At 53.7% G+C, this 12224-nt stretch overlaps 1 protein-coding gene across 1 annotated transcript; it reads right to left on the bottom strand.

The window, feature by feature from the left end:
• Window positions 1-5132: 5132 nt before the first annotated feature.
• Window positions 5133-5945, bottom strand: LOC134509530 (olfactory receptor 14A16-like; the record flags this gene model as incomplete). The annotated part of the gene is made up of 1 exon (XM_063322072.1): window positions 5133-5945. A coding segment is annotated over one exon (813 nt), but the record flags the coding sequence as incomplete, so codon positions are not given.
• Between the last annotated feature and the right edge of the window lie 6279 nt (window positions 5946-12224).

Genomic DNA, 12224 nt, shown 5'->3' with positions numbered 1-12224 from the left:
TCCAGCCATCCAGTGGTTGCTTCCACCATTGTGAGCACACGGCGCTTGCCTTGACGGGTTTGTGGCAGTGTGATATAATCAATCTGCCAGGCCTCCCCGCATTTGTATTTCAGCCATCGCCCTCCATACCAAAGAGGCTTCAAACGCTTGGCTTGCTTGATTGCAGCGCATGTCTCACATTCATGGATGACCTGTGCAACAGTGTCCATGGTCAAGTCCACCCCTCGGTCACGAGCCCATCTATATGTCGCATCTCTTCCTTGATGGCCTGAGGAGTCATGGGCCCACCGAGCTACGAATAGTTCACCCCTATGTTGCCAGTCCAGATCCAGCTGAGCCACTTCAATCCTAGCAGCCCGATCCACCTGCTGCTTGTTCTGATGTTCCTCCGTGGCCCCATTCTTCGGTACATGGGCATCTACGTGGCGTACTTTCACAACCAGATTCTCTATCCGGGCAGCAATATCTTGCCATAGTTCAGCAGCCCAGATGGGTTTGCCTCTGCGCTGCCAGTTGCCCTGCTTCTGCTGCTGTAGCCACCTCCACAGAGCATTTGCCACCATCCATGAGTCAGTGTAGAGTTAAAGTACCGGCCATTTTTCTCGCTCGGCAATGGCCAAAGCCAGCTGAATGGCTTTCACCTCTGCAAACTGCCTCGATTCACCTTGTCCTTCACTGGCCTCTGCAACTTGTCGTGTAGGACTCCACACAGCAGCCTTCCACTTTCCATGCTTTCCCACAATCCGGCAGGACCCAGCAGTGAACAGGGCATCTTTCTTCCCATTTTCTGGCAGTTTATTATATGGTGGGGCCTCTTCCGCATGCGTCACCTCCTCCTCTGGTGACATTCCGAAATCCTTGCCTTCTGGCCAGTCCGTGATCACCTCCAGAATTCCTGGGCGACTGGGGTTTCCCATTCGAGTTCGCTGGGTGACCAGTGCAATCCATTTACTCCCTGTGGCACCAGTTGCATGATGTGTGGTGGGGACCCTTTCTTTGAGCATCCAGCCCAGCACCGGCAGTCGAGGTGCTGGGAGGAGCTGTGCTTCTGTACCAACCTCTTCAGAAGCAGCTCGAACCCCTTCATATGCTGCCAAGATCTCTTTTTCTGTTGGAGTGTAGCGGGCTTTGGATCCTCTGTATCCCCGACTCCAAAACCCCAGGGGTCGACCTCGGGTCTCCCCTGGTGCTTTCTGCCAGAGGCTCCAGGTAGGGCCGTTCTCCCCGGCTGCGCTGTAGAGCACGTTTTCAACGTCTTGTCCTGCCGGGACTGGCCCCAGGGCCACTGCATGGACTCTTTCCTGTCTGATTTGTTCAAAAGCTTGTCGCTGCTCAGAACCCCATTTGAAATCGTTCTTCTTCCGGGTTACTTGATAGAGAGGGATTACAATTAGACTGTGATGTGGGATATGCATTCTCCAAAACCCCACAATGCCTAAGAAAGCTTGTGTTTCCTTTTTACTAGTTGGTGGAGACATAGCTGCTATGTTGTTGATCACATCCATTAAATACCCACATAAAAATACCCTCTGCTGACGTAATCTATACCAAGGATGCACGGAGCCTCTGGGCCAGTCACAATGGGATGCTTTTGCCACTCATTCCCAGTTAGGCTCACTTCAGCCTCCAGTACAGTCAGCTCTTGGGACCCCCCTGTCACCCCAGAAATACAGATGGGTTCTGCCCCTCTGTAGCTTGATGGTATTAGGGTGCACTGTGCACCCGTGTCCACTAGAGCCTCATACTCCTGTGGGTCTGATGTGCCAGGCCATCGAATCCACACCGTCCAATAAACCCGGTTGTCCCTTTCCTCCCCCTGGTCGGAGGCAGGGCCCCTCTAATCCTGGTCATAGTATCCGCAGAAATGACTTGGAAGTTCCTTCAAGAGGATCAGAAGTAAGATCAGGCCTTCTGCTCTGTCCGGGGAACTGCCCCCTGGAAACCAGGGCGGCACTTTTCCTGGAGGGATCCTCTTTTGTGGTTGTCCTTCCTTGCAACTCCTGTACCCGTGTCCGCAGGGTCGAAGTAGGTTGTCCATCCGACTTCCTCATGTCCTCCCCGTGGTCACGCAGGTAGAACCACAGGGTGCCTCGTGGTGTGTACCCTCTGTACTCTCTCTCTTGAGTGGGGAAACGCCTGCTCCTAATAGCTGAGATGCTGGCCCATACAGGTGGGGAGTAGGACATATTCTCTTCAAGTTGCTGGACCTTCCGCGACAGTTTCTCCACAGCTGAGACAAGGCGGGAAGAGAGACTTTCTTCATATGGCCGGAGCCGGCCAGCCACCTCATCCACCATTGGTCCCTCTTCGCCTTTCCATTCCATTACTGCCAGGGAGTTGGCATATGATGATGGTGCGCTCCGTACAAACTTCCGCCACATGGGCCTTGTGCATTGCACCTCATCAGGGTCTGTGGGTAAGTCTGCATCATCCAGGTGACAATGTGCTCGCCTGAATGTCGGCTGAAATCTTTTCGCATATCCCGCAGCTCACTCAAGGATAGGGATCGAGTAATTATCTCTGGTTCTGCCTCTTCCTCCTGCTCTCGTGATGGCCCTGGTTCATCGTTATCCCTTACTAAGAGAACTGATTTCTTCGTGTACTTCTTCTTCTGTATGGGGGCAACTGATACTGGCGTGGGTTGGTTTCCTGGTTCAGTGGCAGTGGCTGCCACTGGGGTTGGAGGAGCCGCAGTGTCTGTCGCAGGGGTTGGAGTAGCTGCAGTGTCTGTCATCCTGGTCTCCATCTCTTCCCCCTGAGGGTGCTGCGTAACACTGAGCAGGGCCTGGTAGATACTGGCCAGGGCCCAGCACAGTGCGGTGAGTTGTGCCTCTCCAGAATAGCCACAGCATTTTCCCTTCAGATATTCTACCACTCTGTCAGGGTCCGGTAATTGTTCAGGGGTGAAGTCCCAGACCATTGGAGGCGAGAAGTTCTCTAGGTACCTGCCCGTGTTCTCCCACATGCCGTGCCACCCCTGACTGTCCAGCCTCGGAGCAGGTCTCTGGGTGGTCGTCTTAAATAGTCGTTTAACCCTGAACAGGACCTGGAACGCATTCAGCAGACATAACAATAGGACCAGGCTGGTTTGAGCATCCCAAGGATATTCAAAATTCTCAAAAGCTGTCATACCTGACCCGAAGGAGAAAAGGGAGGCAAAAGAGCTGGGGAAAGTGTCCCCCCATTTCCCCCACAGACTGGGTGTAATTATTAATAAATTGTGAGAGACGGTGCCCAAGGTACGGACAGGACAGCAATGCCACTTAAACGCCCCCAAGTAACTGTCTAACAAGTGATGTTCTCATATCCTAAGCCGATATCACACAGGACAGTAAAATGACAATCCTGATCCCTCTCCCAGAGGTGATAAACAGCATTGCAGGGAGTACATAAGCCACAGAGGAATTTACATGACACAGCCACGAGAACAAACCAAGCAACATGGTGACCAGTGACTATTTACCTAATACAATAAATGCATACAACAAATTCGTTTTTCCAAGCTCTAGTTGGATTCTGTTGTTATCTCAACCCTTCGAGCCCCACGTTGGGTGCCAAAAAAGGACTGTCGTGGTTTGGCCTCAGACGGCAACAAGGAACTAAGTGCCGCTCGCTTGGGCCTTCCCAATACGGGAAGAATTGGAAGAAAAAAGGCAGAACTTGTGGGTTGAGACAAAGGCAGTTTAACAGAAGAGCAAAGGGAACAAGAAAACAACAACAATAACACGGACAGAGGAATGTACAAACACGACTACGGAACCGCCGCTCACCAACCGGACCTGGGACGCCCCAGCCCGCTCCCCAGCAGCGACTTCCTGGCCCCTCCTCTGGCAGCTCTGCCTGGCCATGGCTCACATGGCATGGAATACCTGTGTCCCTGATGGAGCCCGGGGAGAATTAACCCTGTCCCTGCCAGAACCAGGACAATGACTTGCTTCCTTCTCCAGGAGACCTGGCTCTGCCCCACATGCCCACTGGAGCACGTCCTCACATGGTCACACAGCGCCGCTAACATTGGAGATTTTCTCTCCTGGGCACTTCCCACACCACTCCAGACCCACCCTGTCTCTCTCCCACCTTCCCCGCCATCTGCCCAGCCCAGCCCAAAAGAGCCCCCTGGTCCGGGCTGGCCCCACAGCAGTGCTCCCCACAGGGAACTGCAGAGCTCTGGGCACTCCCCCCACAGCCCCAGCCCCTCTGAAGGGCACCACAGCTGCTGGGGGCAGAGAGGGCTCTCAGCCTCCCTATCACCCCAGGGCTGGAGCTGGCCCCAAGGGCCAGCAGAGGCCACTCGCTCTCTGGCTCTCCTGCCTTCAGCTGCAGCTGATCCCCAGCCCAAACTGCCTTTGCCCCGCTCTGCCTCCCCGCCTGCCCTGCTCCCCAGGACAGCAGGAGACTCCTGGCCCTGGGGCTCCTCAGGCAGCTCCCGCATCTCTCCAGTCTCCTTTCCCTCTGCCTGATGCATCTTCACTGCCTCCCACGGCCCTGCAGAGTCCTGGCTTGTGGGTACCTGGATTTAGTGATTTGTCCTGGGGGGACCTATCTCTGAGACTTAAAGTCTTCTGTGTCTCCATTCACTTCCCACCCCAGAGAACATGGAGTGTCCCCGTCCTCTCCTGACCACTCCAGATTCCTTTCCACATGGATTGAAATCTGCCATCAGCCCCATCATACCTGTGACAGCCTGAGGAATGTTACTGGGAGGTCATGTACCATCTCCACTGCCCCTCTACACCAAGAAGAGAGTCTTCAACTAAGTCTCGGTGTCTAAAATATGCCAGTGCTACTGTGACATTGTTTCCCAAAACAAGGTGGAAAGACGCTTGGAAAGTCCAGTTCCTTAGGCTTGTTCGTAGCCAAAACTGTATCAAGCAGACCCAGCCATCAGGCACCACACTCAGGAGATCCCCTTTTCTTGCAGAGATGCTCTTAGGGAGGAAAGAGGTGACACATGGTTCTTCAAGGATGAGACACAACAGGAAAGAGCCTGAAGAGAAGTGCTATGAACCCAAGCAATTACTTCAAAGGATAATTATCAGAGAAAAAAATAATGGCTGAAGCCTGGCCTAGAGTAAACTTATAGCATGACACAGAGAACGGGAGGCACATTACTTTTACTGCCTCAGGATCCATCAGATGAGTTTCTTCAGGGCATCCTTGAGCTCCCGGTTCCTCATGCTGTAGAGGAGGGGGTTCACTGCTGGAGGCACCACCGAGTACACAACAGCCATCGCCACATTGAGGGATGGGGAGGAGATGGAGAGGAGCTTCAGGTGGGCAACCATGCCAGTGCTGATAAACAGTGAGACCACGGCCAGGTGAGGGAGGCAGGTGGAAAAGGCTTTGTGCCGTCCCTGCTGCGAAGGGATCTTCAGCGCAGCTCTGAAGATCTGCACATAGGACACCACAATGAAAATAAAACACACAAAGGATAAACAGGCACTAAATACAATTAGCTCAACTTCCCTGAGGTAGGATTGTGAGCAGGAGAGCTTGAGGATCTGGGGGATTTCACAGAAGAACTGGTCTAGGCCATTGCCTTGGCAGAGAGGTATTGAAAATGTATTGACCGTGTGCAGGAGAGCATTGAGAATGCCACTGCCCCAGGCAGCTGCTGCCATGTGGACACAAGCTCTGCTGCGCAGGAGGGACCCATAGTGCAGGGGTTTGCAGATGGCTACGTAGCGGTCATAGGCCGTGACGGTGAGAAGACAAAAGTCTGCTGACATCAAGAAGGCAAAGCGAAAGACCTGGGAAACACATCCCATGTAGGAGATGGTCCTGGTGTGCCAGAGGGAGTTGGCCATGGCTTTGGGAACAGTGGTGGAGATGGCACCCAGGTCGAGGAGGGCGAGGTTGAGGAGGAAGAAGTACATGGGGGTGTGGAGGCGGTGGTCACAGGCTACGGCAGTGATGATGAGGCCATTGCCCACGAGGGCAGCCAGGTAGATGCCCAGGAAGAGGCAGAAGTGCAAGAGCTGCAGCTCCCGCGTGTCTGCGAATGCCAGCAGGAGGAAGTGGGTGATGGAGCTGCCATTGGACATAGTTTCCCTCTGCACATGGGGGCCTGTCCAAGGAGGAAAAGACAGTGAAGAGTGAGGACAGACAGGTCCGAGTAGAACCTGTTGCACTGGTAACAGTAAAGCCCCCCAAATGACCTCCGTCCGTCCAGGAAGGCGTTTGTGCAGATCCTGGTGTGATGCCTGGTTTGTGCTGGCTGAGGGTGCAATGGGGAGCAGGGGACTCTGCTGTGGGCTCCAGAGGAGTCAGTCGTGCTGTGCAGCAAGAGGGAGAGAGGAACCAGGAGTGATTGCAGGGTAACTCTACCCCCGATATAAAAGAGCTTTTGAGCACTGTCACTCCCAGGTCCCCTGGCTGCAGAACAGAGCTGGGGGGGTTGTTTTGTTTATTTTGCTCCGGTTACCCCTGGCCCACTTGAGGAGTCATGTTTGAAGGTAGAAATCCCTGGCATTTCTGCTACCCTACGAGTGCTATTGTGAGAGTCCTGGGAGGGAGTAGGACAGACCCTTAGTGCCGAAGGAGGAGAGCTGGTCTCTCCATCCGTCCTGCTCTCAGCTGCTTTTTGCCAGCCCCGCTTTGGTCTGGAGGATGATCCCACGGAGAGCAGAGGAGTCCAGTTCCAAAGTGCAGATCTCCAAACTCCCCTCCCCAGGGAAGAGCTGTCAGCTTTTGGATGCCCAGAAGATGGGGGGCCCTTTCTGGGAGTTACCTTTATCCCCACCCCATGGACTGCATTGCCTAGAGACCCAGAGGTTAGAAGAGGCCTTGGGCACCAGGGACACATCTGCATGGCAGGACCTGCAGGGTCAGTTGCTGAGCTGCTGATGAAGCCCCCACCCCAGAGAGACTGAAATCAAAGAAGCAGCAGCAGCAGCAGCAGGGACGGGTGGAGAAGCAAGGAGCAATGCCCCGATGCTTCTGCCAAGGGAAACAAGGCCAGGGAGGGACAGAGGGTGCTCAGGAGAGTCCCTTCTGCTGCAGCTACGGCCACAGATGAGGCAGCTGCTGCCCTGGATCCCACGTCCTTGAGGGCAGAAGCTCACTGGGCAGGGTTAGAGTTGGCACTGGCAGGAGGCAGAGTTCCTCTGAAGCACCGGGACCCTGTTCTGAAGGACAGCCCTGGGCACCCCTGCCTGCACACCCGCCTTCATGCCCATGCAACCATCCCCAGGAGAAGGCAGCCACCGTGTCCTGTCCCTCTGACGGTGCTGCAGGGAAGCCCTGCTCTGCAGCACACCCTTCTCCTCCTCTACACCAGAGAAAGATCCCACAGGCCGTGGGCTACGACAGCTTTATGAGAACCCTTCAGGATCGGCAGTGGCATTGCCCTGCAGCCTCACACTTACCGTGCAGAGGGCTGGGAAGCTTCCTCCCACAGTGAGCTCTCAGCTCTCCTCCCAGTCACGACTGCCTTCACGCTCTCTCTGCATTGATGGTCCCATCCTCGCTGCCTGCAGGCAGTGCCCTCAGCCCTGCTGCCCATTGCACAGGAGCTGCTCCTGGGCAGAGCTGTCTCTCTGCAGCACTGGTTGCCATGAGCTTCCTCCATCCCAGGAGGTGGGCTCAGCAGAGGAGCAGCCCAAGGCATTTTAATGACCCCTCGGGTGGGTTTGGGGTAGAGTCCCTGAACCTCAGACACTGAGAGGAAGTTGAAGAAACCGCTCAAGATGACAAACTCAGATGTAAACTCCGAGGTTTCTTGAAGTGTTAATGGGTCCCACTGAGGACCATTACCAACAAAGCCTCCCCAGGGGCTCGTTAGAGCAGAAAACTGGAGGCAATAATGACAGGTAGGTAAAGGGAAATTAAAGGTGGCTCTGATGCTGAGCAAACCTGAAGGTGTTACTCCTTCGTTGTCCCATACCTGCACCTCTTTCTTTGAAGGCACCCAATTGTCTTTTTGATGATTTCGCCCCAATATCTCACTACCCTTACTGATATCTCTCCATCCTCCCTGGCTGTTCTGGGAAAGACAAAGCCATGGGCTGGTCCAGCCTCCCCCTGAGTGTCCTCTTGTACCACAGCACTGCCCTTGGAGTGACAGTTTCTTCTGGTCATTTCTGGTCTCAACCTCCCAATCCAAACTTTGTGGCATCCTTCCTTTCTCCTGCTTTTTTTTCCACCATGAAGAAAAGCTCCGGCATCTCTGAAACCACCCTTCAAGCAGTTACAGGTTATGACTGTGACGCTCTGAGCCCCCACTTCACCAGGCTGAAGGAGACCAGGACCCTCAGGCTCCCTTCATGGGGCGTGTGCTTGAGGCCATGAATCCCATATTGGCAGAGCTTCTCTGGACACTCTCCATTCCTCCCCACTTGTCTAGAACAGGAAGCCCCAGTGAGGGGCACACGAGCCCCGAGGTGGCCACTCCAGGTTTCAGTGGAGTGAGATGACAGCTCCCCTGGTGTGGGTGACCCACACTCCTCCTAATGCAGCGTCCTCCCTACAATACGGACCACCTGTCCCCTACAATACCACCTCCAATATAGAAACACCTGCCTTTGAGGTTTCAAAGATCATTTGGTACCAATAATGTGCTACTTTTTGCAAAAAGAGATACATCTCAATTTTATTGGTTAGCCTTTATGTCTGTTTAGAATCACAGAATCTTAGAATGTGTTGGGTTGGAAGGGACCTCTAAAGGCCATCTAGTCCCACCCCCCTGCAGTCAGCAGGGACATCTTCAACTAGATCAGGTTGCTCAGAGCCTCATCAAGCCTGGCCTTGAACACCTCCAGGGATGGGGCCTCCACCCCCTCTCTGGGCAACCTGGGCCAGTGTCTCACCACCCTCATGGCAAAGAACTTCTTCCCAATGTCTAATCTCAACCCACCCTGCTCTAGTTTAAACCATTGCCCCTTGTCCTATGGCTACATGCCTTTGCAAACAGCCCCTCCCCCGCTTTCTTGTAGGCCCCCTTCAGGGACTGGAAGGCCGCTCTCAGGTCTCCTCATAGCCTTCTCTTCTCCAGGCTGAACAAGCCTAACTGTATCAGACTGTCTTTGTAGGAGAGGGGCTCCAGCCCTCAGATCATCTTTGTGGCCTCCTCTGGACCTGCTCCAACAGGTCCATGTCCTTCTTGTGCTGAGGGCTGCAGAGCTGGACACACTACTCCAGGTGGGGTCTCATGAGAGCAGAGGAGAGGGGCAGAATCACCTCTCTGGATCTGCTGGCCACAGTTCTGTTGTTACAGCCCAGGATGCGATTGGCCTTCTGGGCTGCAGGCTCACGTTGTTGGCTCATGTCCAGCTTTTCATCTACCAGTACCCCCCAGGCTTTTTTCCGCAAGGCTACTCTCTATCACATCATCCCCCAGCCTGTATTGATAACCAGGATTGTCCCGACCCAAGTGTAGGACGTTGCACTTGGTCTTCTTGAACTTCATAAGGTTTGCTCAGGCGCACCTCTCCAGCTGGTCCAGGTCCCTCTGGATGGCATCCTGTCCCTCTGGGCTGTCAACTGCACCATTCAGCTTGGTGTCATCAGCAAACTTGCTGAGGCTTCACTTGATCCCACTGTCTATGTCATTCACGAAGATATCGAATAGCACTGGTCCCAAGACAGATCCCTGAGGGACACCACTTTTCACCCCTCTGCATCTGGGCATCGAGCCATTGACCACTACTCTCTGGATGCGACCCTCCAGCCAGTTGCTTATCCACCGAACAGTCCTCCCATCAAATCCGTATGGCTCCAACTCAGAGAGAAGGATGTTGTGGGGGACCACGTCAAAGGCCTTGCAGAAGTTCAGACAGAGTATATCCATTGCTCTTCCCTTGTCCACTGATGCAGTCACTCCATTGGAGAAAGCCACCAGGTTGGTCAGGCAGGACTTGCCCCTGGTGAAGCCATGCTGGCTCTCTCGAATCACCTCCCTATCCTCCATGTGCCTTAGCATAGCTTCAAGGAGGATCTGTGCTGTGATCTACCCAGGCACGGAGGTGAGGCTTACAGGGTGGTAGTTCCGGGGTCCTCCTTTCTACCCTTTTAAAAATGGCTGTAATGTTTCCCTTCTGCCAGTCACCGGGGACTTTACCTGACTGCCATGACTTTTCCAATATCATGGAGAGTGTCTTGGCAACTTCATCAGCCAATTCCCTCAGGACTCTGGGGTGCATCAGGCCCCATGGACTTGTGTATGTTCACGTTGCTCAGGTGGTCACAAACTTTGTCTTCACTTACAGTGGGAGGGACTTTGTCCCCCAGGTCCCCATCTTGAAGTCCTTCAGCTTGGGAGGTGTGAGGAGAGAGGCTGCCAGTGAAGACTAAGGCAAAAAGTTGTTCAGAACCTCAGCCTTCTCCTTGTCTGTTGTTACCAGTTTGCCATTCTCAGTCATCAGGGAGGGCACGCTTTCTTTAACCTTCCTTTTCTGGTTTGACCAGCAGGTCCCAACTCAGCCATGCTGGTCTCTTCCCTTTCTTGCTTGATTTCTTACACCTGGGGATCGAGAGCCCTTGTGCTCTATGGAAAGTGTCCTTGAACATCTGCCAGCTCTCTTCTGCCCCCTTGTCCCGGAGGACCATTTCCCAGGGGGTCCTATTGACTAACTCCACGATGATCCGGAGGTTTGCTTTCCTAAAGTTCAAGGTCCTCACTACGTCCTTGTCTGACACGTATCACTTAGCACTGTGAACTCCACCAGTGCGTGGTCACTGCACACCAGGCTGCCTCCAATCTTGATATCCCCAATGACCTCACTCGCATGGGTGACTCTCAGGTGCAGTATGGCATCCCCTCGGGCAGGGCTGTCTATTTCCTGTCTTAGGAAGTTATCGTCGAGGCACTCCAGGAACCTCCTGGATTGTCTACGGCTCACCGTGTTACTTTTCCAGCGGGTGTCAGGGTGGTTGAAATCCCCCAGCAGGACGAGGGCCTTCGAGCGCGATGCCTCCTGTAGCTGGAGGAAGAAGGCTTCATCAGCAGGTTCCCCTTGATCAGGTGGCCTGTAGTAGACACCAGCCACCAGGTTCCCCTTGTTGCCTCGGTCTCTAATGCCTACCCATAAGCTTTTGACTTCCTCTTGGCTGTTCTTCAGGGACATCTCTTCACACTCTATCCCTTGCTTAACAGAGAGGGCAACACCTCTGCCCCTCCTTCCTCAACAGCTTGTAGCCATTGATAGCCACACTCCAGCCATAGGATTCGTCCCACCAGGTTTCAGTAATGCCCACTAGGTCATAGCTTTCCAGCAGCATGGTAGTTTCCAGCTCCTCCTGTTTGTTACCCATGTTGCGTGCGTTTGTGTAGAGGCACTTCAGCTGGGCTGTTGCCTGTGTTACCTTCTTAGAGGAGATCACCTTGAGGTGTTTCACGCGTGTTTCCATGTTGACTCCAACAACCTCAGAAGCCCCTGGCTCGTCTCTGTAAGACTTTGACTATGATGCAGTGTCCCCAGCATGCCTCTGGGCAACAGGTCAAAGGCCCTTACTAGCGCCCCGTCCCTCTAACCCTGACGTGTTATCCCACAGCTGGTCACAGACCAGCCTGATATTATCATCCCCCTCCCCCTTCACATCTAGTTTAAAGCCCTGTCGATCAGCCCCACAATCTCTTGAGCAAAGACCCTCTTCCCCCTTTGAGAAAGGTGTCTCCCAGGTGATGCCAGCAAGCCCGATGCTGTGTAGGCCATCCCATTGTCAACAAAAATGAAATTGTGGTGGTGACACCAGCCACGGAGCCATGGATTAATAGACTGGATCCGTCTGTTTCTTCCAATGTCACTGCCTGCAACTGGAATGAGTGAGGAAAAAATAACCCACGTCCCAGATTCCCTCACCAACCTTCCCAAGGCCCTGAAGTGCCCCTTGATTGCTCTTGGTCTGTGAGTCGCAGCTTCCTCTCCACCTAAAAGGAAGATCAATAATGGGTAGTAGGCTGAGGACTGTATCAAGCGAGGAAGTTTCCTGGTGATGTCCTTCACCCAGGCTCCAGAAAGACAGCAGACTTCTCTATGAGGAGGATCTACCCGGCATATTGGACCCTCTCATATTACCCGGCATATTCCCTCTCAGGTCTCCAACAAGGAGACCTCCAACAAAGGAGTCACCAACGAGCATAACCCTTCTTTTCTTCCTTGGGGTTATGGTTGTGATACGGGCTGTACACCATTCTGGTGTACATCTGGTGTACACCCATCATCCACATCCTCATTTGACTGGCCTTCCTCAACCAGAACCTCAGATCTGTTCTTCAGAGGTACCGG

The sequence above is a fragment of the Chroicocephalus ridibundus genome, unplaced genomic scaffold (genome assembly GCF_963924245.1).
Source record: "Chroicocephalus ridibundus unplaced genomic scaffold, bChrRid1.1 SCAFFOLD_105, whole genome shotgun sequence".
Lineage (NCBI taxonomy): Eukaryota > Metazoa > Chordata > Aves > Charadriiformes > Laridae > Chroicocephalus > Chroicocephalus ridibundus.
The sequence above is the reverse complement of the archived record's forward strand: the minus strand, read 5'-3'. Positions and strand labels throughout refer to the sequence as shown.